Source organism: Lissotriton vulgaris, chromosome 2_1, assembly GCF_964263255.1.
Source record: "Lissotriton vulgaris chromosome 2_1, aLisVul1.2, whole genome shotgun sequence".
NCBI lineage: Eukaryota > Metazoa > Chordata > Amphibia > Caudata > Salamandridae > Lissotriton > Lissotriton vulgaris.
The window spans coordinates 1,725,970,262-1,725,997,335 of record NC_141687.1 but is presented as its reverse complement, the minus strand read 5'-3'; the positions used below and the strand labels follow the sequence as shown (position 1 = coordinate 1,725,997,335).

Sequence of the window (27,074 nt, the reverse complement as noted above, 5' to 3'; positions counted from 1 at the left end):
GTTTCCTTGCTGTGGTTGGGCCAGAAGCTAGACAGTGTGATGTCAAGATCTTGGTGGTGGCTGAGATGATTGCTATGGCATTTGTTGTGTATAGGACTTTGACTGGGTACAGGAGAAGGTAGATTGTTTTGTAGTTGCTTAGCATCAATGCATTTCCGTTGGTTTCTGGTGCAGCATGAGGACTGTGGCATGTTTACACTTACACAGATGGGGCAAGTGGTGAAGGTCGAATTGTTAGATGAGAAGGGGAGCTGAGTAGCAAAGTTTGTGTGGCCTAGGGGAGGTTCCAAGTTGCTGTATATGGGGGTTATTTTGCTGAAAAGAACAATGAGAAGTTACTGCTGAGGTTCTTGGAGGGGCTGATGCTGTTGCAGAGGGCCACTGATAAGGTCAAATCTTTCATGGTGGTAAAGATCTTTTTGTTGCTCTTGGTGTTTGTGTAAATGTGGTATGGAAATGCATGCATTTGGTGATTCAGATACATTGGTGGCACTGTCTCAGGGTGGATTTGGAAGGAGTTTCTCTCTGCAAGGTCTTGACGGAATCTCCATCTGCGCTCAAGTTCTTTGAGGTGGTGTTTTGTCATGCTGAAATGATGAGGATGTGGTCAGTCTAAGTCATCGTGGGTGGGCTTATAGACAAAGATGTTGTGCAAAGAGGTGAAAATCGGGGCCAAGAGGTGTTCAGAGTTGAATATGGGTCTTTTCAAGTGCTGGGTGAGGCCTAGGTTCTGCAGGTCTTCGAGTATTGCTCTTAAGTATGGGCTGGCACTGACTTCTATGTGGAAGTTCAGGTCTCCAAGGAGGATGAAGGCACTGGATTTTAGGATAAAGCATGCCACGAAATCCACAATGGGATTGTCAAAATCAGTGTATGGTCCTGATGGTCTCTTGATGATGTGCCGACCAGGGTGACGTTGTCCGTTATGTGACGGTTGAGCGACAGTTGTTCCAATTTGCTGCGGTATATGTCTTTGAAAATGGTGCAGCTAATGGCATGCTTGAAATTGATATTGATTCAGCCTCCTGGCTTGTGTGGTCTTTCCTGTCTGCTGATCTTATAGGAAGGAGGATTGGCTGTGGCGATGTCAGAGGCCAATGTGGGGTTCAACCAGGTCTCCACAAGGAATAGTAGGTCCAGTATGTGGTCATACAGCAAGTCCCAGATTTCTGTGGTGTGTTTGATGAGTGAGTGTTTCGAAGGATACATGAGAGTGTGGAGAGGTAAGTGGCTGGTGACAGTGTGAATTTAGGAGTGTAGAGTATTGCGTGCTGTTGGAGAAAGTCCCTCTGACCACAGAAAGGGGTCTCTTTGATCAGGATATGTGAGCAGTGAGCACGGGAGAGTGCACAGGAACTTGAATGACGAGCAGGACAACATCCCCTTGGTGTTGTGTGGTGCCTGCAGCAGCCATGTACTAAGAGGCTGCTGGGGAAGAGAATGCGAAAGGCCTAGACAAGGCACCTGTTAGTAGGAGGAGGATGAACAGTTCTTGGCGCTGGGCAGAGATGGCTGCACACAGGCTTGCCTTTGGCATGCCTGTGGTCGCCAAGGAGCACAGGGGTGTTGAGAAGGGCACGAAGGGGTAGAGGAGGCAGGAAGTGGGAGAGTAGGAGATTATGGGCACAGGTAAGAAGTGTGAGGAGAAGCTGCAGGAAAAAAGGGCAGGAAAAAGCCAAGAGGGCTGAGAGCAAAGAAGGAGCAACAAGAGAAAAAGTGACAGAAGGAGGTAAGTCAGAAAAAAGTAAAGAGGCAAAAAGTAAAAAAGTGTTAGAAGAGGAAAAGTGGTAAGAAGAGTAGAAAGCATAAAAGAACCGAGTGGCATAGATAAAAACAAAATTGTGCGAGAGTGGGAGATGAGATAGAGATTGAATGAGAAAATGGTGCAAAGAGGAGCAGGAAGGCAGAGGCAGAAATAAATTAGTGTCAACAGATCCAAAAGTCAAAATTAAGTTGAGATAAGTAGAGTTTGAACAGTAGCAAAGCAGCTAAAAGAACTTCAGAACAACAGTGGCACAAGCATAAACAAACCTTAAGATAGAGAGAGCTTGGGAACAGGTAAAGACTATGGAAGTAAGCCGCAGGAGGAAAGGGTGGAAAAGGCCAAGAGAAAGGGAGCACAAAGAAAGAGCAGCACAAGTAAATTGTGCTGAAAGCAGAGAAATCAGAAAAAAGCAAAGAGGCAAAAGGTAAAGACATTTGAGATGAACAAAAGTTGTAAAGCGAGAAGCAAGCAGAAAAGAGCCAAGTGGCATACAGAAAGCCAAACCTCAGCAAGAGTAAGTGTGGGTGAAGAGCAAGGGACCGAAATAGAGAATACAGCACAGACGAGCAAAAGTAGAACAGGGAACCAGAAGCAGAAGGAAGTCAGCATCAATAGTGGCAAAAGGCAAAATAAATTGGAGTTGAGTAGAGATCGAACAGTAAGGTAGTGGTAAAAACAAATTCAAAATAGTGAGGCAAAAGGCAAAGCAAACCTTAAGGGAGAGAGAGAACTAGATAGAGAGTGACAGACCAGAAGGAGAGAGATAAGTCCCTCTGAACACACTGGAGCGGGATCTGGAAGGGCCCTTTTCAGGATGGGTGTACAGATGCAGGTAAGTTAGGAGGCCTTGGAGAAACCTGCTTAATGGGTGGTCTTTATTGCAGCCAACATTAAGTAGAACCTGGGAGGGGAGGAGCACAGCTGGAGGTGGATGGCGATGGTGAGAAGTAGCAGCACTGAAAGCGGGCAAGCTGTTTTGCAGTGGAAGAGCCATGAGGAGGGTAAATCATGTCCTGTGAGGTCAAAGCACTAATATCTTCCACTTCGCCCCAGTTATGTGGTGAATTTATGGAATTTTGTGTGACTGAAAAAAAAGTTAAAGTACGTTTAGGCACATAAATCAACCTCCGTCTATATCTGTATGCATTTTTTATTGAGTGGGAACCTCAGTGTGTGCCTCAGCATATATTGCAGAGATTTTTGGAGAAGGACAAAACGGTACAACCTATATTTTGCTATATTTTGCCAAATATATTCAACAAGGAATTAAAAAAAAATACTATTCTTCACTTCTATAGGATGAACATTGGCACCTTTTTGAAGCAAAGTGAAATAGATGTTTTTTATTACAAGTGCAGCACAGATGGCTCACAACCAGTTTCCTTGTCTAACAAAGGATATTTAATTATCAGTTTTTATTTTTGTCAAAAAAGAATCTATGTATTCATTGTAAAATCTTTATCATACAATTTTTTTGTTTCAGTCTGTTTTGTCCACCTTTTATTGTGTGATTTTTTTTTTAAAGACAGGCTGTAATACTGTGTAAAAAGAATTAGATCAACTTCTTCTTGGTTCATTCTACAAGGAAGAAAAAATACTACGAAGGAGGGGTTGCTCCAATATTTTCCCGATGGGAAGTTCATACCAACAGGTCCGTCTTCTTATGAGTGACATACATTGATTTATATTTGCATAAAGATGGCTAAGTCATGTTTGCTGTCATTAAAACTTTCATGGAAAATGACATTGCGACTATGACATGTACAGAAATATCTTTTTATGTGGCAAAATAGTAGAAACACATCTTCCCGTCAGCAGGGCCTATTTGAAAGTTTGTTTTACAATGTAAACTTTCTTTTAGAAAAAATAACACTGTAATGTTCATAAATAAATTAATACCCTACTGTGCATAGGTTCATCTCTCCATATTTGAATTATCTGAAATTACATTTGTGGTGGTATTCTTCTTCAGTTACTCACCTGTTTAGGCATTCCATCAGGTCCTGTGCAGTCTGAAAAGAGAGAACGTGTGTTTAATATAGCTTGGACGAGAACTAAGGAAGGGCAGACAGACAAAGTGCAAATAACACCGTAGGTTAAGGAAGCATCAGTCAGCTTCACTTAATATGAAATGAAAACTAAAATAACTCGTACAGGTCTGCCGCACACTTCCCTCTGACATTTCACCGCAAAAAAGGTGACAGAGAAGGGACAAAGAGGTCGGGAGTTTAATTAGAAAACTGAGCATATGCAGCTGCAAGATGATTCTTATTCTAAATGAAATTAAACTGGTTAATAAATTGCTTCATGGATAGAATAAATGTTCTCCAGTGATAATTCTCCTGAGGCAAATAAAAACAAATTGTTAAAGTACTTCAACCTCTCTAGTTTCCTCTCTTGTGTTCTTTTCACTCTGTGTACAATTGAGCTGACAGGGCAAGTTACAGAAAGTGCAAAGGAGGATGGTCTGTCTGAATATCCCATATCAGAGTTAAGATATATTAGAAATATCATCAGAAAAAAATTATAGTTTCTAACATCTGACTCATGCTTTAAGGGAAATCTCCTGTTGAAGAATCACTTCCGCACCGTTACGATTCTGGTGATATTAAGGCAGAGCTGTGAAGCAATGGTCACAATTTGCAGCTCGTATTTTTATGACAAGTCTGGTATTTAGCAAGCAGACCTATATTGTAAAAGGTCAGTTCCCAATATACTGAATCATAGTGGGTTGCAATTCGACCTACCTCATGACTAATAATGAGGTAAATTGCGACACAGTGCGATTCACAGCTATCACAGGGATGGAGGCCTGCTGGAATTAGTAGACCATCATGATAGCTTTTAAATAGCACATTCATTTTTTTAAAATTGCTGCCCGTTTTCCTTAAGCAAAAAACAAGAGTTTTTACAAAAGGGTTTAAGATGAACTCCTCCATATATAGTTTAGCTGAGGATTTGGTGTTGTGGTCTTTCTTCAGGTCTCTTTAATATGGTTATATCTACCAGATCTGCAGAAGAACAGCATTTGGAATGTTTGAGATGTTTAGGGGTCAAATTCACAAAGGCATTTAGGAGCATTGGAAGCCACACTACAGGAGTACTCTTTTATGCATTCATGTATTCCTTTGTGAATCAGCCCCAAAACATCCAATTCACTATTAGTAAAAGTGCGGGGTGGGCACAGTTTTTTCTTGTGTGCTAACTGTATATGAATGTTCCCAATTTATTTTCTTGAAGTCTAAGCTTGACACATAATTATCGCTTGAGTGAGATTGGTTCAAGCATAAAATGTCTTGTGGAAATGAAAAAGTGGGTGCGTACCTGGCCCCTAAGCTCAGCTTTAACAACATATATCACACAACTTTAGAACCTGCATGGAAAATGCATTTAGCATGGAGCCTGTATGACTTTTGTAACAGAGGGCATACTTTTCACGTACTCGACCACCAAAGCCTAATTCATGTAATACAAGTCATTTTGGAAAAAAATATATAAAAAAAACACTTGTTTTTCCACCTCTGTATGTAGGCTTCAAATGTACACTAAACCCCAGTCCAAATAAAGTGTGACTTTTTCACAGACTTCTGGAATTCATCCAAACCATTTTTAGAAAGCTCCAGCTCACAATTGTTGGAAACAAGGAACTTGTGATTTGTGTGGAGATAAAAAGGGCTATGTTTGCCATTTTGTGTATATTTTAGGCATGGAGGTAGAATCAAACAATGTGTTCTCCATAACCATTCAGATTCATGTTTTTGTTAAACAAAAAATAATTTGATAATCTTTGTTCAAAGGGCTTCTACCCTTCTGCTCTTGAGCCCCCTAACCTACGGGTAAATATTTTAATAGACAATATTGTTTGCCAAAAATGAGCAGCCTACAGAGGCACAACATGCTAGAAGGTAGCTTATTCATTCATTACTACACATATGTGTAAGTACCACTAACCATCGTTCTATGTGAGCGCGTGATTGTTCACAGTTTGGATATTGCCTTTGTTGTTCACCTTTGATATCTGAATCCATATTGCACTGTCGAATTTAAAAAAGACCCCTACGACTGGATTAAGTTCTATAGATGGCCGTGTATGGGTCCCAAAATGGAATCCTATTCCCTGCTCTAGTGGATTCTCCACCTTTAACCTTCATTTACACATTTACACAGACATTATTGGCCCACCACAAAGTGAGAAAAAAGCAAGCTCGGAGCATTCTTTGAGAGTGACCTCTCTTTGATAAATGTGTGGAGTTCTCCCTTTCCCAATCTTTCCCTACAAAAATGAATGGTTCTCCTAGTGTCATCACTCATCTTACTTCAAACGCACACATATATGGATACTCTAAAAGCATCTTACTAATCCACAAGGCACCCAAAACCTGGGCATCAAGCCCATGCTCTGCCTCAGACGTTGCGATTCTTAAAACACCCGCCTAACTTTAAAGAAAGATCATAGTACAAATCGGAGTTCCTCTTGGCATAAGGCATTGCATAGCTGCAGACCAAGATATTACTCTATGAGATCTTATATCTTATCGTATGGTACCCAGATTTCAGGTAGGGTTAACATTTCTGTCCCCCTGTCAGAAAAACTAGAAATACATGAGTTCTAAATCAAACTTAAACCAAAATAAATATTCAGCAACTTACATTTGCACTCAAAATGGTAGCAGCACAGGTCTTCGTCATAGATTTTTGCTGGTTCGTTTCCACTTATGCACTTTGGAACCACCACGGGCGGGCATGTGATTGTAGTAATGGTTCTGTTGCCAGTCATCTCGCAGACTGAGTTGGAACAATTGATGATATGTATGATGGGGGGAGTCTACAAACAGAAAAGTTACATTGCATTTACACACACACACACACAGAAGCATCATATGTGACATTGGCCCGATATGTGTCCAAAATTATCGTACATGTTAGGTGATAAGTTGCCATTGTAGATAGCAATAAAACTGTACAACAGAGTGACTTCACGACTGCGCAGAGGTCAGTAATGGAACATTCATGGAAGAAGACATTGCTGTTCTTCCTCCATTTCTTAGGACGAAGTTCAAAATTTCTGGTCAAACTCAAAATGAAGAGTCTTCCACCCTCTATTTTAAAAATCATTTACAGGCCAATTTATTAGCATACATTAAAAGTAATTTTAAGGTTTAAAGTATGTTTTATTTTTTCTCACAAATGTAATAAACGGTGCATGTCACCTTCCATCTCTCTTCTAGATTCGGGGGGGGGGGGTGACTGACATATTGTTAGCAAATAGACAATTATTCAGTGTTTAAAGGGTGTAAATATGCAATATTTCGTTATAAGCAATAATAGGTTTAACACTTCACTTGGGTGTGATGCTGCAGACATCAAGTTTGTTTCTTCAAAATGTGCTTTGGAGAATATATAACTTTTTACATACAGAGTAGGAACTACAACGTTTTACTGCATTCTGTCCCTTTTTAGGTTTCACCTGCACATTGCTTGTGCTGTGATTGTGAAATCTATTGTATTCAATACAACTCTTAAAAGGGGCTTACATCTGCCCTTATTTTTCACTGACTCGTTTGCTTGCTATTTACCTTTCCACCGTTTTAATTGGTTAAAGCATGCTATTTCCTGTTGCCTTTTGTGAGCATTTCTTATCAGTGGAGCTTGACTCAAATAGTCAATCCTGTTATGTTTTTATCCACTTTTGTCGTCAATTTTTTTACTATTTGTAAGCAAGCGTGTTTGTCTGCTGGCTAGTTTTTTTTGTCCTCCTCCCTTCACCTTGTCTCCATGTGTCTGCATATGATGTTGATGTTGTTGGAATCTTAAATTTACTAAACGGTTAAGATATGGTTGGTAATGTTGGAGACTGCCTTTGATTTTATTTATGTCCTCTGAACTTCACTTAATCATCCCATGGCAGCCTCCCACACAACAATCTTTTTAAGAAGCCCTCTTCCCACCGTCCTTTTTAGGTCTTGCGTGTAGCGTTGCAGCGCAAGGCTCTGCACGTTCTGCGAGGACTCTTGTAATGAAGGACATTTCAGAAGGGGGCTTTAAGCCCCGCACCTCATTTCCTTTGGCTGGCGTCAACGTTTATGCTAAACGGTGGCCTGCCATAGGAAATTAGGGTTTTCTGTAGACGTCCTTTGGCCTCCGAGCCGGATTTGGTGGCCTCCTTTTGCTAAACAAGCGCTCCAGCTGCCCTGTCGTGACGGTCCGTGGTCATCATACATGCGCCTCACAAGTGCATACTGATCATTCCCAGGTCTGTGCCCTGCAGCGTTCTGCTTGAGCTGCACAGGGGTCTTCTGAACCTGCTTTTGCCTGTCATGCACCGTCTTGCACACAGAGCATTGATCTGGCATGTGCCCTACAATGTCCTGCTCGAGCTGCATATGGGGATGTATGTCTGGACTCTGGGTGCCTTGTGCAGTGCCTTGTGCATTGCATTCTGCAGTACTTATGTCTCGGCCTGGGTGCCTTGTGCTTTGCAGCATTGTCTGCCATGTCATGGACTCGCCTAGCAGGCTTTTCAGATTTTGGTCAGTCATTCTCTGCATTGTTGGGCATATTCCTGTGTTCCTCGAGTATGTTTACAAAATAGTAGATGCATAGTTTCTATTGAGTCATGTGCTCCTTAACAACATATTGTTTCCTGTGACCTTTGTCACATGCCAGGCAGATAAGGTCACAGTGGGAGGAGTGATGAACCAGGAAACGCCACTACCAGGAATACTCACTGCACTGCGCTTGTATGCAGTTAGCAGCTCTGAGGAAAAGTCGGTCCCGTCCTTGACTGTACAGAGAGGACGGTGGTGGGGAGAGTGCGCCCCCCCACCGCCCCTCACCTTCTGCGGAGAGGATGTCCTGTACTCAGCATTCTGCCTCAGTGCACCCAGAATCTTGTATCTGAGGGGGAACCTGCTTGGAAAGGGGTTGATTTCTGAAAAGGCTTGTTATCTTATAGGCAGGTAGGGCTGGTGCACAGTGATTCATGTCAGTATAAATCTGGCACTCCACATACTTTTCACCAGATTCGACCAGCCTTGGAGGCACCGACCTGCTGGGTAATTTGTTACTTTCTCCATTGCTGTATAAGTTCTCACTGTGTGAGCTAATCTCTACTTCTGTCAGGATGTCTTCAGGTTTGTGTCTCTGTTCTGTTATAGTCTGCCCTCTACTGCCCCACTGATTGTATTCCCGTGTCCGACCCCTGGTGTCTATCTATTCTGAGTGTTTCCTCCTGGCCAGTCTATATCCCAAGGTGTCCCCCGTCTCTTCTCCGTCACTTTTCCCATATGTGTCTCATGTTGTGCTGTTTTGTCTTCTGCCCCACTGTATAATCACCCTCTCTCTTACCCTTTGTGTCCCTCTGGCTCTATTGTAGGGCTCCTGGTGTCGCTGCTCTTTTCTTTTTTTTAAACATATTTTTATTGGCATTTATACTTTACTATAACAATTAGCGATACAAGTACATTCATTTGAGTTATATATTTCATCCTCTACAGCTTAGTATACCGTTATCTATATATGAAGCTGATCGGTAGACATTTTGCCAACCGTGGTATTAAGGGCTGTGTAAAGGCTGTACAGAACAGGGGTATAATAACCAGGAAAAGGTTCATGAAATTATTGTGTACAGGTATCAGATGTCTAGGTGTTGTGAGTCTCACAAATCAATGCAACTGTGTACTGTAGAAGTGTGGGGATAATTACGATCGAACTGATTTCAGTGTCTGACCGCCCAGTGTGATGTGGCGTGTGGTGCAACTGCCAGCATTACGAATGTGCCGTCGGGGAAGGCCCATTGTGTGCGGTTGTGATTGCGTTGGTGGTTGGGGGTCTGTTGGTATGAGTGTGCCGCCGCCCGGATCCTCACTGGGTGATGATTTCTTGAAGCGGTGTAACATTAGGGCCCACTCCATGGAGATGGTGTCGCTGTTCTTTTTCGTGTTCTTTAGTTTTACTGTCTCTATTAGTCACTTAGCCCAAGTGCGTCATTCTCTGTCCCAGGTGACTTAAATCTACTTTCCCATGTTACATACATCTGTTCTGGGCCACTGTCTGTCCCCAATTTGACTCTGGCCTCCTCTCTTCTCGGTCTGTTCTGACACTGTTACCCGGTCTCGTTTATCCTCTCATCCAAGTGACCCGTTTCTTACGGATACTTCTAACCACAGATTACTAACTTTGGGGAATAGGTGCAACTGTATCAGAAAACTTTAAAGCAGTACTCGTGCTCACCGGTAGGTGGTGTCACACAGCTCCAGCCTGTCATTTCGGTAATCGACTCCTGCTCCATTAAAAGTACAGCTGCCCCTCAGACACACTCTGCTGTAAGCAGTGCAGGGGCCGCCTTTTCGGTGCATGGCACTCCTCTCTAGAACTCCACGTTCTGTCCTGACGTCATTTTTTTCAGGTTACAGAGTTTAAGCGTTGTTCTACTTAAAGAAATGCAGACTTTGCCCCATTAAATGTACTGCAGACGTGCCCGGCAGATTTGTAGCAGGCACTGTCACCCGGGAGGGTATCTTGTAGCGGTTGTGTGGGTCTAGCCAAGCCCTTGGCACAGTAAGACTACTCGTCTCGAAAAGCTTGGTTTTCAGAGTAGGTTGTTATGTGTAGTGACAAATCATTCCACACTTTAGGAAAAGGCGCGCCTGCCAGATCTGGTTTACTCTATGTGAGGCATGTGTGCAAGTAGGAGTCCGGACGAACGCAGGTGACTGGAAGGCTGGTGAATGCAGCTTTGACTGTTGAGGTCTGCTATGGGCCACTGGAATTATGCGATCAGCGGATGTGGCGATTTTCCACATACTTATAGCCTTGCCGCTTTTACCACATAATCCATTGTCTGCACATAATCTGCAGATTTGAATCAAAAAATGTTTTGTTTCTAGCTCAAAGGGTTCAAAAGTTACTCAAAATCCAGTGACACGTGTTGCTGTGCAGTGAAAGACCCCTAGCAAAGCTGGACCTTTTTGATGAGTTTAGCTATATTAAGGTATTAAAATAGTACTAATGAGGTCATTTCAATTCCCAGACAGTGATACTGACAATGCCTTTTTTTATGTTTTGGTTTTAAAAATATAAATAAAAGGCATTGTAATTAACAATGCGAAAATAGCTCAATGTAGCGTAAATGCGAGACCTCTTGCATTGCAAATGCTTGTTTCTTTAACCTCCCTCGCTGGCTCTCTTGACCCACCCCACAACCCTCCTCCTACTGCACATTCTTTGTTGGCCACCCTCTTGTTTTCTGACCCCCCCCGGCACTGTTTTAAGGTGCTAGACATAAAAATAAAACTCTATGGCGCGGTTAGTACCAGACGCGCCGTAGCACTTTGTTTTTATTTAGTTTAGGCTAGTTTAAAACATAACACAGCCAAATAGAGCGCAGGTTTGGTGTTGTTAATGTTGTTCAGAACATGCTTAAGAATGTGTCTTTGTCCGCAGCCGAGACTGCAGCGACAGTGGATCTCTGTTGTCTGCTCTCTGCATCACCAGAGCACGCTGATGAAGATGGGAAAGCATGTGGGGGAGGGGTGTGTATGAGGGGTGGGGTGATGGGAGTGAGGCAGAGGAGCGAATTCGGCATCAACTACTTGGTCCGGAAGGGGCTCTTATCAAGCAGCTCACATGAGCATGCTTTACAGGGGTTCCTTTATGTTCTAATCTACACTTGACTACAAGTGTGATCCTTTGTAAGCCGCACGTGGTCTGCTCAGCAGAACCTGTTTTATGTGCAGTTTCACATAGGGCAGACTCGACCCTAACGCTTTATATGAGCATCAGTTACATTACACATAGGCACATTCAGTTTTTATAGGCACGGAGATATTAAGGGATTTGCCCAGAATCACGATGTTGAGCCGATGCCGACACTCGAACCTGGCTCCCTAGTTCTATAATCGGGAGCTCTGACCATAGCACAGCATTTATGTTTATTTTGCATTATGGAGCATGTTTGCATGTTGTCCAAGCTGTATTTTGCGGTGTGTTATGGTGGTCAATGTTGCATTTTGCATTGCGTGGAAGTACATTGAGAATCACTATGTGTAGTTGTGGGGGTCTCCTGCATGTTCTGTGCATTTTGAGTAAGGCGCTACAGTGCTTTTTAGGTCGAGACTGGCGCATGCTGCGCATATGCGCAGTCTCGCTAGCGAGACTTAATGTCTCAGAGTAGCGAGGGTAAACCCCACCCCTCTTCTCCTTTGGCTGGCCTCCTAAACGGCAGCCAGCCATTGGAGAAGAGGTCTCTGTGACGTTCTCTTTTCGCTGTAAGCCCCGTACTTTTCGGATTGAGGGGCGTGTTTTTTTCATTTCTTTCTCTTCTCTTTGCATTGGTTGGAATGTAAACAACAAGTCAAAAACACGGCTATTGTTTAAATTCCAGCCAATGGAGAAGAGGAGAGAAAGAAAAACATGCCCCCCAGTCTGCAAAGGACGGCGCTTGGTTTTGATCTTGTTTCCACTTCTTTACCTGTAATTCATTACATGCACCACTTTACCTTTCAGAACATTTAGACTCTGTATTTTGCTCCCTCTACGTAGCATTACTCACCTGTGGGAGAGGGGATGCTGTTCAATGGACCCTTTCCGGCTCAGGCTGCCAGCTTCCCCGGTCTGTTCCGGTCTCTGACAGACCCCGCCGCCACGAAGGTACCAAATTTGTTGTCGTCTTCGCCGACGCTGCAGCCCCCCGCCTCACTCTTCATAGTGCCGGGCTCTCCTACATAGTGGCTGCTGCCATTTAAACACGTCAGCGGCCCGGCACGAGGCCGGTCCACAGTGACGGCAGTTGCCATGGTTACTGGGCTGTGCGGCTCTCTCGCCAGGCATGGGGTCGGACGGGCGCCCAGCTCTGGGGAAGCTGCAGGGCCCGCCGCCGGTCCATGGAGACCGGGAGCTGTTCTAGTCAGAACCACGTCACACCGCGGCGCGGAGTCTCCGTCGCTGTTTGGAAGCGTCGAAGAACGAGCTCCGATAATCCCCGACTGCTCTCCCCCCTCCTGCACGCTCCGCCTGATGCATGAACGCCGTCATTCCTCCCTCTCGCTATTCTGTCAGGCGGCTAGAATGGCTTCTGTTCTGTGACATGATGAGGCTGGGTGTTTCAGTCACTGCATGCTTAGTCATGATTTCAAAACCTGCAGTGCGCGTGCGGGGATTAACCATAGCAACACAGTGAAATACGTACCAGAGGTCAAAAACGTTCACAGATTACCTTGTGTTGTATTTTTCCTGTGAGCTCACTAGTTGATCATGTTCACTTGCAGATTATCGTTCATTCCAATTGAAGATGTCGTTATAAACTTATATCTTCACAGATATCGAGGTAAGCCACAAGACACGTTATTTTCAATTTTTTAAATTCATGTACGGGTCTATGACTTCTATAGTTTTCTTAACCCATGCTATCTTTACAGCTTCGGTGTTTCAGCATCTTAGCAAGAACAGACTGTGGGGCACATGCATCATTGTAGGATTTTGCATTTCCTAAATAGCGAAAATTAAGGAATCGCTATTTAGGAAATGCAAAATGCTATGCATCATTTTTTTCGGTATTTCTTTGTGATTCGGTAAAAATCGCATTTTTTACCGAATCCCAAAGAAATACCGAATTCTTAAGTTAATTTTCGCAATTTCCATTAATTCCTATGGGCCAAAAGGCCCATAGGAGTCAATGCAAATTGCGAGTGGCACTTAGAAAATTTCATGGGTGCAGGGGGGGTCCAAAGGACCCCCCCATGCACCCCTGAAATGTATTTTTCGCATCATGTTGCACACACACATGTCCTAAGGACATGTGTGTCCGTAACATGAATGTTGAAAAAATAACATTTTAAGCATTTTAAACACTTTTTCCAAATTTACCGAGTGGTTCAACCACTCTGTAAATTTGGAACCCTAAGTGCGAATTTTCACTTGTCAAAAGTGATGATGCATTGCTTTTAAGAAGTCGCACATCTGCGACTTCTTAAAAGCACCCGCAATTTTAGAACTCGCAACAATGTTGCAAATTCTAAAATTGCTTCATGCATCCCAAAAAGCACTTTTGCATTCGCAAACGGCCGATTTTAAGGAATCGCACCGTTTGCGAATGGAAAAGTGCTTGATGCATGTGGGCCTTTTTTCCCATCAATAGCTGTTTCATTTGCGATTGGGTCTTATTATGGTGGCCCTTTGAATACATGTTGTGCTTTATCGAAATCTTACTCACCCACAACTTTATTGCTGGCCTCTCAAGCACAAACATAACACTGCGCTGCCCCCTGAAGGCTTTTATGACCGGCTGCAGCCAAACAGTAAGTAACGCATTCTGTTCTGGTAGTGATTTGGGTAGCCCCACCCTACCTGACCGCACAGTGTTTCCCATGGCTGTAATTGTATGCACATGCATAGTTATTGTTTCCGGTATTAGCAGCCCTCATTCAACGTTATAGAATATCTATCTAAACTGTTGAAACGATTGCCTGCCCCCGCCCCCTCCCCCCAGTGCCCGGTCTGCACACTTTCCTGTCTGTGCACAAGTGCAAGTCTCTGTACTATCAAGGTATCTCTCGTTCGGCAACTCCTTTGTTTGGTCCTAGCTGTTGGGCCATGAGCTCGTTGCATTCTGGGACTTGTAGTGTCTTTTCGCGTTGTACTGTAAGACTTCAATTCCAGCTTGACCTGTGTGGCTGCGATCTGTGAGGGGTCTTGTAGGTGGCTAAACTACTAGCTAAATACAAAGAGGCCCCAGCTCTGTACTGCGGGGGCTGCAAGGTTCTGTGTATTTCTGGCTCCGTGTGGCTGTGTGTGTGTGGCTCTCTGTGTGGCACTGTGTGTGTGGCTCTGTGTGTGTGTGTGTGTGGCTCTGTGTGGCTCTGTATGTGTGGCTCTCTGTGTGGCTCTGTGTGTGTGTGTGTGCGGCTCTGTGTGGCTGTGTGTGTGGCTCTGTGTGGCTGTGTGTGTGTGGCTCTCTGTGTGGCTCTGTGTGTGTGTATGTGTGTGTCTCTGTGTGTGTGTGGCTCTCTGTATGTGTGGGTGCAACTGCAATAGGTCTCGCATTTGTGAGAGATTAAGCTATTGGCATTGTAAATGACAATGCCATTTATTTATCTGTTTTCAAAACCAACACATAAATAAAAATGTTGTCATTCACAATGCCAATGGCTCTAACTTTTGCAAAGGTGAGACCGTTGCATTGTAAATGCTTGTTGTACCTTATGATGTAGGTGGTTTAAGTGAATGTTATGCCTCGTGAGGCAGGCGTGTGCCTTGTGAGGCAGGCGTTTCATGCATTGTGGTGGGGGCTGCCCCCTTCAGACTTGGCACACTGGGCTGCCCGGGTCCCTGCTGAGACTCCTACTGGCGGCTGGGCATACTGCTGGGGGCCTGTTTGAGTATGAACGTGCTGAACCAGCATTTCCGCCTGCTGCTTCGATCATCAGTTGTGAAGGCATCTAGTGGGCTTAGCAAGGTGCAGGAGAGGCATCATTCAAGGTAGTTTCAGACTGGGCCAGGTGCAAAGCAGCAACTTGCAGGGCTCGAGTCGGGGTACCACATGGGTGGACGGCGTCCCCCCACTTATTTTAACAGGAGCTCAGTAACTGGAGCAAATGGAACCACACATTCACTCTTTGGCCTCTCATGGGCGAGATCGGAGGCTCATTCAGCACGCTGCTCATGCGCTGTCTTCTCTGATGCAATCGTATATAAGGGGTGAGCGAGGGGAGGCAATGAGTCCGATGGTGCAAGCCACCTTTCGTGACGTCACTTCCTATTGTGACGTCAGCGTCCTCCCACTTCTTTTTAGGTCTTGGCTAGGCAGCACAAGCGCTGTCTCCGAGACTTTAAGTATTCTGTAAATCTAGTCAAACTCCACCTACTCCACCTCTTCACTTTTAATTGGATTCCGATTGAATTCGTTTGTTTTGACATGCTAATGCGCTTTGTAGATCAGCCTCTATTCTTTAGGAACGCCCACGCAGTACCGCCTAACTATAGTAAACATGCTGCAATAGGAATGAAGAGTTTGCCTTGGAACTCTTTTGTGGGTGTTTTCCTGTGGACACTGGTGCACGTTTTAAAAGGTGTATTATTCCTGGAGCTGTTTTTGTTGTTGTTGTGTTGCCGCAGCTTTATACAGTATATTTTTAGGTTAACCCTGTTTTCAACGAATCGCTGTTAGAGCCATTGAATGAGAGGTTGCCAGATTTATTCCGTTGTCTTTATTTAACCTAGCTTCTCATTTTTTGCTTCGGAAAAAAGCTATTAACTAAACCTGTGTAGAAGACGGTAGGGAAGTGCGTGATGTTAATGAAGTTGAACTGCTTTCAGCCCCTGTCGATCGTGTGCCTGCCTCTTGCTCTGGAGTCTGTCTTTTTACAAGAGCTGCAATCGAGTAGCTAATTTTAGTTTTTGTTTTTTTTGGTTTGTATGCTATTCAGTCCCTGCCGAGCGTGTGCCTCTCAGGAGAGACATACACACATTTTTGAGTTGATGCTTGACGTATGGATGAGTTTTAGTTTTAGAAAATGAAAACAAACTATTTTTTTAACGGTTGTGAAAGAATAAACAAACTGTAAAAACCTTTGTAGAAGACTAAGGGGCACCCATCCACATAGGTTTGATGTGCATGGACGCCGCACCTTTTAATGTTAAAAAAATAAACACCACGTACTTCTAAGCCGAGGCTCGGTGGAACACATAGAAGACGAATTTAAATCGTCACTTAGTAGGCGGGGCTTGCTCCAAAGACTGACCTGTATGGGAGAAAGTGCAGGGTGGGTAACAATATAGTACGAACTATCATCAAGGATTCATTCCCACCCGGACACATTGTCATGTGGTCCTGCCAGCAAGATATCACCAGACTGCTGCAAGAGGGCAGTCCCACTTCTTTCATGGTCACAAAACGGAGTCGGCACACAAACCGCTCTCCCCACAAACTGCACGTACTGACCACATGTGTGCAGTGCTCAGGCAGCTCATAAAATAACAAAATCGACACTACAAGTTCCTCTAGCGACATTCCCTCCTTCTAGTTCCTTGGAGGAGTGAGGAGCCTCACAGTAAGTTCAAATGGAAATTATAAACATTTTGAAAACCAGGGAAGGGCACAAGCTTGTCTGGATACTCAGGGGCACTAAGGACACGGAGAGCTGTCAGATCGGCTGGTGGTGCCAGCGGCATTACGGAGACTTGGAGACATGTTGGTATTGCCATCATTTATAGAAATAAGAAATTTGGACATAGCGTAGCACCTTTTGCTGATAAATTAAACGAGGAGATAGTTGCTAAAGTCCAAGAGGTGAAAGATTCAGCAATGTATGCCCTTGAACAGGCAATTGCAGACAAGAACTAAGAACAGTGGCGGGTTGAAGGGCGCCATTTCCTTTTTGATGCTAACAGAAAAAACGGTGTCATGCTACTCAAAGCGAATTATCGGAAATGGCTACTCACAGTTTAGCATGAAGTGAAGAAGCGCTTCGACTATCAAGTCAACCTGCAGCATTTGAAGTTTCACCGGGAGCAAGACCACATATTGAAATGGGTAGAGAAGATTGGGGCATATTATCAAGGGGGTTTATCTCCGCTTCTTTGGCTTTAAAAGCCAAGAAAGGGGAGATAAAATTATCTCCCTATTACCTAGCTGTCGCTAACACCAGTTAGGGACAGCTAGTAGGAAATAGCGACCATCTTGGGCCCCACTTTGCATTTCAGTGATATTTATCACTAATGACATGCAAAGTGGGCGTGCCAAGATGTTAGCGACTGAAAACAGTCGCTAACATCGCTATCTCATATTACCAACTTTTGGAGATATTCGCGCTAAGCGTGAATATCTCCAAAAGCTAACACCTGGTCTGAGCAGTTCTTAGCCATGTTATCCAATGGGAGGTGGATAACATAGCTAAGAGTATTAGCTTGATAATGCATGAATATCGCTGACTTTTCAGCGATATTCATGCATTGCGGCGATTTTTATCGCATTTGCGTTAAACCTTAATAATACCAAGGTTTATTTGCGGTAAAAATCGCCGCAGCTCAGCGGTAAATTTTTGTCTCTAACCAAGTAATAGCGATAATTATCGCTATTGCTTGGTAATATGCCCCATTGTTATTCAGAGTATCACTGCACAACAGGAGAAAGAGAGTGTTGCAAGTGTATCTCGGACATGAAAGTGTTATCCAAGACTGCACAAGCCAGTTTGTAATTGCGAGACTTTACTACTTCATGTCATAGAGCAACTGGACTAGAGCTGTTTGAATGCCGTGCCCTATATACTAAATAATTTTTTTTGAACTATAAAAAAAAACAGGGCAGGGCATTCCGGCTGTTCCGGGAAATAGGGGGCATATTACCAAGCAATAGCGATAATTATCGCTATTGCTTGGTTAGAGACAAAAATTTACCGCTGAGCTGTGCCATTTTTATCGCAGATAAACCTTGGTATTACCAAGGTTTATCACAAATGCGATAAAAAATGGCCGCAATGGATGAATATCGCTGAAAAGTCAGCGATATTCATGCATTACCGAGCTAATGCTCTTAGCCATGTTATCCACCTCACATTGGATAACATGGCTAAGAACTGCTCAGGGCAGGTGTTAGCTTTTGGAGATATTCCCGCTTAGTGCGAATATCTCCAAAAGTTGGTAAGAGGAGATAGCAATGTTAGCGACTGTTTCCAGTCGCTAACATCTTAGCACGCCCACTTTGCATGTCATTAGTGATAAATATCCCTGACATGCAAAGTGGGGCCCAAGTTGGTCGCTATCTCCTACTAGCTGTCGCTAACTGGTGTTAGCGACAGCTAGGTAATAGGGAGATCATTTTATCTCCGCTTTCTTGGCTTTTAAAGCCAAAAAAGCGGAGATAAACCCCCTTGATAATATGCCCCCAGGTTTCCTGTCTCCTTCATCTAAATGTGCTCCCTCTTGCTTTTTTGCTTGCCGATTTTGTTTGTCCCCTTCTCACCAGCTGCCTGTCCCTGACACCACCCGATTTACTGCTACAAGCACTGTCTGTCGAAGCAGCCCTTTTAAAGCTGCGCAAGCTGCAATGCACAACTTGGAGTTCCCCCCGCCCCCCTTTCTGCAATGTTAAAAAATTGTTTATTTTGTGTTTCTCTGCTGTGTGGCCGTGCATGACCCCTAATATGTGTTGCTGTCTTTCGAACAGCTGGTTTACAGCGAAGCAAGGTGCCAGGCTTTCTTTACAGCGCCTTGTTTGTGTCGCTTCGTTGCTATGCTTTTGGGAGGGGTGGAGTGGAGGGGGGCACTGAGCTACGCCGCCCTTCAGCTGCACCCACGCCTGCTGCTGCCGCCTGCACCCGCTCTGCCAGCAAATTCATGTAACCCTTTCAATGAATTATGCCCTCAGTTAAAACTGGGATACATTCATTACAGGGGTTACTTTTGTAGCTATAGTTTACGACAAGCTAAACCATAAAAAAATGCCATATATCACTGGACTTTGGGACTAATAGCCTAGAACCTGTTCAGAATCAGACAAGATCAACAGTTTCAGTTATATTATAGTTTGCTTCAGCCCCCTTCCAAAGCTCACCTTCTTTCATAAGAAGACCAGCAAGGTAAACTGCTTTCATCCTAATTATGTGACAGAGTTGTAAATCTTAAAAGGGCTTATTTACAAGCCACTTGCGCCTCAGGTGACATGGGAAAATGTGACGTACGGGTGGCACACGGGGCTTGTAAATAAGCCCCTAACTTTATATAACAGTAAATTGAAGGGGCATCTACTAGCTCCGGAAATACATTTGCTAGTATTTTTAAGGACAGTTTGCAATGCGTAAGCGCCACATTCTGACTTATTAATGCAATACTGTTAAACAGTGCAGTAGTCCAATAACTACCTTATTGTATGTTATGTGGCGTGGTGAAATCCTAAACTCTGTCTTTCTGTACAGTGCATTTAATTATATTTGCCACCTGCATAATCAAATCATGAGTCACGAGAATAGGCACAAATTACTAGTAGGGCACACTGAAGCAGGGCCGCCACTCTTTATATCAGACAGAACTAGCTCATCTCAGCAGAACTGCGAGTTGCCTAGTAAGCAGTAGTTCCACTTCATAGTTAGGCATTCGTATTTTACTTGGGATAATAGGGCACTTTTACACAGTGTTGTGTTTTAAATATGTCTGTAAGAGCTTTTGTCAGCATGGCTATTGTGTATTTAATGGCCTAAGCTGCATTTCTCAATAGGATCGCTGCACTTTCAGTATGGCAGCTGCAGTTCTTCTCAGCTGGCAATGCCATTCTATAAAGAGACAGTTTGAAAACAAATAAGCACTGCTACTATTGGTTTAGTGGAGCATTACTGTAAGTTCTGCTATAGTTTAAATAGAACAGTGAATGTACTTTTTTATATTCATGCTTAATATGTAACAAGACAGTATCAGAACTTAGTCTGCCTCCAATCCACCTACTACTTCAATCCAATCCAACCCACTCCACGCCACTTTGACATTTCACTCTGACGCTGCACTTTACAACACTCTCTGCCACTGAACTCTGCCAATCTCTATTCATCTCTACAACACTCTACTCCCTCCTTCTCCACTCTTGACTTTCTACTCCAACAAATTCTATCTATGACGCTCTACTTCCCCCACTCCACTCTAGGACACTGACAACTGCCAGGTAGCAACAATCCATATAAAAACACTCCATAACATGGCACATAATTCCAATAAGCATAATTACACTGAACGCCACAGTTCCAGGCAACACAATTCCACTCCACATATTTCCATTCCACACCACATAAGTCGGCAAAAAATCACATAATGCAACTCAACAGCACATTTATCCAACACACCACATACATCCAATCCACACTACAAAGTACACCATACACAATTAAACATCACATAATTAAATTCCACAACATACCACTGCTCAACACAAAATACCATTCCACATTTTTACAGTCCAGAAAACAAAACCCCACTCCATATAGTTCAACTACAATCAAAACCACATAATTACTATGCACATAATTCCACTGCACACCATGCCACATAATCCCCCTACATACACCCACTCCAACCCACACAAATCCACGACAAACAATAACACTCTCTCATACGGTTAACTTCAGGTCTTCAAGCACAGTGTATTTCCTTTACCTTTTCAAAGTTTCCAACCCTCAAACACATGCTATTCTCCTCTTCTTATTGTGTCTTCTGTGCACACAGCTGCTCCCTCTTTATAAGTCTGTAACCTGCTCTCCCCTTCTTTCTCTCACACTTTCTGCTCATCTGTCAGGAGTTCATTCACCACTTCCTGCACAAAATGCCTATCCCTCTCTAACTTTTTTTCTATCTATTATATGTAGCTCTCATCCCATCTGTTCACCATGCCACATAACTCCACTACACAAATACTCTCCACACCACACAATTCTACATCTAATAATTCCAGTGCAAACCAAATAAATCCACTCCACACGACATATACCCACTACACTTCAAACCAAAACACATTGACATTTACAATGCCAATAGCTCTAATTGTTACGAATGCGAGACCTATTGCATTGCAAATGCTTGTTTTAGGACTTGTGCCCTGGCAACAAGCATGCTGTGAAAGTCCCAAGGTGTGGTTACAGCTTCAGTGAGGCTTGTGGCCTGCAGGTTTAGAACATACGGCGATATGGCATGGATACCCAGAAGGGCGCCTGGCCAGCACCGAAACAAAGAAATATAAAACGCTCATTGCATCAGCAAAATGTTCTCATGTGGCGAAAAGCGCCCGCCCAGCTTAAGAATAACGTGACCAGATTCAATTACGAATGACTCCAGGACTTTAAAAGCTCCATGCGGCTAGGTTTTAATATAAATATAAAATGAGGTCTGGCAAGCAGAGAACCCTTGTCCTAATCCCCTCTGAGGTGAAGAAAACCAACAAAGGTATCAAAATAAATGTAACCAGTGTCAAATGAGCAGAGTTTGCAGCCCCCTCTTGGAGCGATGTCGGTTCGCTCCAGGACCCTGCCCAACACAAACCTCTAACCAGTCCTGTGGCTGCTCTCATGCTGTTTTCAGCATGAGAGAAGCATCAGGATTAGATGGAACATGCGAACTAAGTGCTTCTTTTGCAAACTGTGGACTTGTGTCTTCAATCCCGCGGCTGCTAAGCATCTTCTGGATTGGTGCTGCAGAAGGGGCTGCCCCTCGCAAGACAACTCGTCGTGTCATTCCTGCTGCTGCCAATCAGCAGTAATCACCTCTGCCCCACCTTCATACTCTCCCATAGCAAGCACATCCATGAAATGAGATTGAGAGCATTTTAATAATGTTAATGAATGTATTCCTCATTTGGGGCAGAGGAGAGTCGAGCAGGCAGAGCGATTTTCATACGCCCTAATGAAGGAACGACTGCTACACCAAGCTTTATAGGTGTAGGGTGGCCACTGTGTCCTTGAGAATAAATATATCAATGCTTTGTAGTAGATTTGAGATCAAAAAGGGGCTAAATCTTGTTTACATAAGTTGGTCACTCTCAAAGGTTTCAGTAACAAAAGGCTGACCTTGCTATTTCTACCTGTTTCTACGGGTCTGCATAATCTGTAGTACACATGTTCTAAAGGGCAGTATAGAACTGTGCTTTCATGTTCCCCTCGTCCGTTGCTCTTTGAATTTTTAGTATGCTGAACTCCATAGCTCCTGGAGAGTCTCCAGAGAGTCATTGCACCATGCTTATGAACTGCACCCATTGCATTGTGTATAGATATATGACTGTGTAGACTGGCAAAAAGGACATCATTGAATCAACAATGTAGACTAGAACAGAATGTGTATCTGCTGCATTTTCATTATTGTAAATTCTGCAAGATTTAAATAAAGGGCACTTAGCCCTTTTCCATGCTTGACAGGACACTGTTTTCAATGGCCGTGGCATGAGACTGAGTTAGGATTAAATGAATAATTTCACAAGATAAGTTGAAGGAAGCAAGAGGACAGCACCTCCTATGCCTGACACATCTTTGTTGATTGCAAAAGCAAGGTCCTTAACTTTTCAGGAAGGTAGTGGGAATTGATCTGAGCCAAAGCGTAGATGCACAGCAGGCAGAGTCCTACCCATTGACCAGGACCTTCATTTTATCCCCATTCAACTTTAGAAAAACTGGAGGGCATCCAGCTTTGGACATCTGTTAGGCATTCTTGCGTGCAAAAAATGGAATTTGTGGATTAAATAGTCACAAATAAGGAGGAGTTAAATATCTTCAGCACAGGGAATTTGTAACTCTCAAAGTGTTAGAATGTATGTATATTGAAAGAAACAGGGGGCTAGTGGATCCCTCATCGACACCACACAATACTGACACCACAGAAGAAAGGAAATAGGGACAGGGTAGCTACCACCTGATTCTGCTTAGCCCAGAAGGCCCTAATTCTCTTATCAGGCAAGGTCCAAACTTCTCACCACAGGAAGTCAGCCTACCAAATTAAAATGGTTTATTGTGTCAAATGTAGTGAGAGGTCACCCAAAAGAAGTCAATTTCCTCTCATCCTTAGTCATACGAAGGTCCTTAGGACACCGAGTATTACTGAGTCAGGTCCATGATGGCAAATCAAGCTCCCAGTGACTAATCAAGAGCGCCTTTGAACACTTATGAAGCATAATTGTGTTTGCTGTTTGTAGATTGCCATTGACAATGATAGGAGGGGTGAAGGGCAGCATGCTCCTTCCAGAAAACACTATTTGCAGGGTAAGAGGAAAGCAGGACAGATGGAGGGAAAGGGCTGTATGATGAGTTCAGAGGAGGGGCCAATTCTGAGGCAAATAAAGATGCACATTGGGGTAATCCTGTTCTGTATTTTCTACTGGGCAAGTGGTCACCTGTAGATATAGAATTAAAAATGTGCCCAATCCCAGGAAAAGGCAAAGGAATCCCCTGCTTATGAGGCTTTCCACTTGGCATTTTCTGGTGTTCTTGGCATTCATCTGTGTTCAAAGGTCAGTTTTGGCAACTTCATTTTTCTAATACTACCTTTTCTGAGATATTGTGTGACAGCATTTAATCTCTCCCTAGTATTCTCCAAAGGTGATTGGTAAAGACGTCTTTTTTACTGCAGATCTTCTTGTCCCTCAGAAGTGAAAATGTTGATTTATTTTTGCTATGGCATTTTACTCACTCAATACTTCTGTAATATACATATTATTCTTCAAGGTCTACAGTACTAATCCAAAAAAAGTAAGTTCAACTTACCTCTGTTGGAGATTTCTTTGTTTCTGCAGTTATGCTGGTTCTACGCGTGGTTGTGATCTTTGACCTAGTTGTTGATGATGATGTCAGGCGAGTGCTAGTTTTTGGTGTTGCCGTGCTTGTTTTAGGAGTTGTTCTGGTGCTTGTTGCAGTAGTTGTTGAGGTTGAGGTAATCCGAGTGCTGGTTTTTGGTGTTGTTGTGCTTGTTTTAGGAGTTGTTCTGGTGCTTGTTGCCTCAGTTGTTGATGATGATGTCAAGATAGTGCTAGTTTTTGGCGTTGTTGTGCTCGTTGTAGGAGTTGTTCTGGTGCTTGTTGCCTTAGTTGTTGATGATGATGTCAAGCGAGTGCTAGTTTTTGGTGTTGCTGTGCTTGTTTTAGGAGTTGTTCTGGTGCTTGTTGCAGTAGTTGTTGAGGTTGAGGTAATCCGAGTGCTGGTTTTTGGTGTTGTTGTGCTTGTTTTAGGAGTTGTTCTGGTGCTTGTTGCCTCAGTTGTTGATGATGATGTCAAGATAGTGCTAGTTTTTGGCGTTGTTGTGCTCGTTGTAGGAGTTGTTCTGGTGCTTGTTGCCTTAGTTGTTGATGATGATGTCAAGCGAGTGCTAGTTTTTGGTGTTGCTGTGCTTGTTTTAGGAGTTGTTCTGGTGCTTGTTGCAGTAGTTGTTGAGGTTGAGGTAATCCGAGTGCTGGTTTTTGGTGTTGTTGTGCTTGTTTTAGGAGTTGTTCTGGTGCTTGTTGCCTCAGTTGTTGATGATGATGTCAAGATAGTGCTAGTTTTTGGCGTTGTTGTGCTCGTTGTAGGAGTTGTTCTGGTGCTTGTTGCCTTAGTTGTTGATGATGATGTCAAGCGAGTGCTAGTTTTTGGTGTTGCTGTGCTTGTTTTAGGAGTTGTTCTGGTGCTTGTTGCAGTAGTTGTTGAGGTTGAGGTAATCCGAGTGCTGGTTTTTGGTGTTGTTGTGCTTGTTTTAGGAGTTGTTCTGGTGCTTGTTGCCTCAGTTGTTGATGATGATGTCAAGATAGTGCTAGTTGTTGGCGTTGTTGTGCTCGTTGTAGGAGTTGTTGTGGTGCTTATTGTCGTAGTTGTTGATGACGATGTCAAGCGAGTGCTAGTTTTAGGTGTTGTTGTAGTAGTTGTACATCCTTGCACAAGCTTGCAGCACAAAATCTCAACCTCATAATTGTAGCATAATCCTGATCCTTGATCCTTGTTGTAGCACATTAGACCTAAAGTTTCACTGCACACTAGTGATTGACCAAGTTCATTTATTGGTACTGTGGGGAAGCTTTGAGCTCTACAATTAACTTCCTTGGGAGCTTCACATACATCATATCCTTTAGCCCTTATATTTGCGAATGATTCAAAGTCTCCACTTGTAGGACCTGGTTCAGGGTAGCTGACATCATACCAAGGAGACCACTCACAAACCTCATAGACACAGCCAGAAGTTGTGGGGAATTTGGTTGTGGTTGATGGTGTTGTGAAGGCAGGAGTTGTGCTTGTTTTAGGAATTGTGCTGGTGCTTGTTGCCTTAGTTGTTGATGATGATGTCAAGAGAGTGCTAGTTTTAAGCGTTGTTGTGGTCGTTGTAGGAGTTGTTGTGGTGCTTATTGTCGTAGTTGTTGATGACGATGTCAAGCGAGTGCTAGTTTTAGGTGTTGTTGTAGTAGTTGTACATCCTTGCACAAGCTTGCAGCACAAAATCTCAACCTCATAATTGTAGCATAATCCTGATCCTTGATCCTTGTTGTAGCACATTAGACCTAAAGTTTCACTGCACACTAGTGATTGACCAAGTTCATTTATTGGTACTGTGGGGAAGCTTTGAGCTCTACAATTAACTTCCTTGGGAGCTTCACATACATCATATCCTTTAGCCCTTATATTTGCGAATGATTCAAAGTCTCCACTTGTAGGACCTGGTTCAGGGTAGCTGACATCATACCAAGGAGACCACTCACAAACCTCATAGACACAGCCAGAAGTTGTGGGGAATTTGGTTGTGGTTGATGGTGTTTTGAAGGCAGGAGTTGTGCTCGTTTTAGGAATTGTGCTGGTGCTTGTTGCCTTAGTTGTTGATGATGATGTCAAGAGAGTGCTAGTTTTAAGCGTTGTTGTGGTCGTTGTAGGAGTTGTTGTGGTGCTTATTGTCGTAGTTGTTGATGACGATGTCAAGCGAGTGCTAGTTTTAGGTGTTGTTGGAGTAGTTGTACATCCTTGCACAAGCTTGCAGCACAAAATCTCAACCTCATAATTGTAGCATAATCCTGATCCTTGATCCTTGTTGTAGCACATTAGACCTAACGTTTCACTGCAGACTAGCGATTGACCAAGTTCACTTATTGGTACTGTGGGGAAGCTTTGAGCTCTACACTTAACTTCCTTGGGGGCATCACATACATCATATCCATTAGCCTTTAAATTTTCAAATGATTCAAAGTCTCCATTTGTAGGACCTGGCTGTGGGTAGCTGACATCATACCACGGAGACCACTCGCACACCTCATAGACACAGCCAGTAGTTGTGGGGTATTTGGTTGTGGTTGATGGTGTTGTGAAGGCAGAAGTTGTGCTCGTTTTAGGAGTTGTTCTGGTGCTTGTTGCCTTAGTTGTTGATGATGATGTCAAGCGAGTGCTAGTTTTTAGCGTTGTTGTGGTCGTTGTAGGAGTTGTTGTGGTGCTTATTGTCGTAGTTGTTGATGACGATGTCAAGCGAGTGCTAGTTTTTGGCGTGGTGGAAAATGATGTTAGTTTAGTGGTTGTGCTTATTGTGCTTGTACATCCTTGCACACTCTTACAGCACAAAACTTCAATCTCATAATTATAACATAGTCCCGAAGATTGGTCCTTGTTGTAGCACATGAGGCCTATGGTTTCACTACATACTAATGTTTGACTCAGTTGGTTTAAAGGAACATTCGGGAAGCTCTGGGCTCTGCATCTTACTTGTTTGGGAGCATCACAAATAGCATAGCCTTTAGCCTTTATATTTGCAAACGATTCAAAGTCTCCACCTGTAGGACCTGGTTGCGGGTAGCTGACATCATACCAGGGAGACCACTCACATACATCATAGACACATCCTGTAGGTGATA

General features: G+C 43.5%; 1 protein-coding gene across 1 annotated transcript in view; it reads right to left on the bottom strand.

Annotated features, from left to right (window-relative positions):
* Window positions 1-27,074, bottom strand: part of LOC147733193 (mucin-5AC-like) — a 245,804-nt gene that overhangs the window by 61,142 nt on the left and 157,588 nt on the right. The window contains exons 30-32 of the mRNA XM_086957733.1: window positions 23,986-27,062; window positions 6,416-6,590; window positions 3,746-3,777 (exon numbers count right to left, since the gene is read on the bottom strand). Coding sequence (XP_086813859.1) covers window positions 3,746-3,777; window positions 6,416-6,590; window positions 23,986-27,062 — 3,284 coding nt within the window. The remainder of the gene's footprint in view (window positions 1-3,745; window positions 3,778-6,415; window positions 6,591-23,985; window positions 27,063-27,074) is intronic.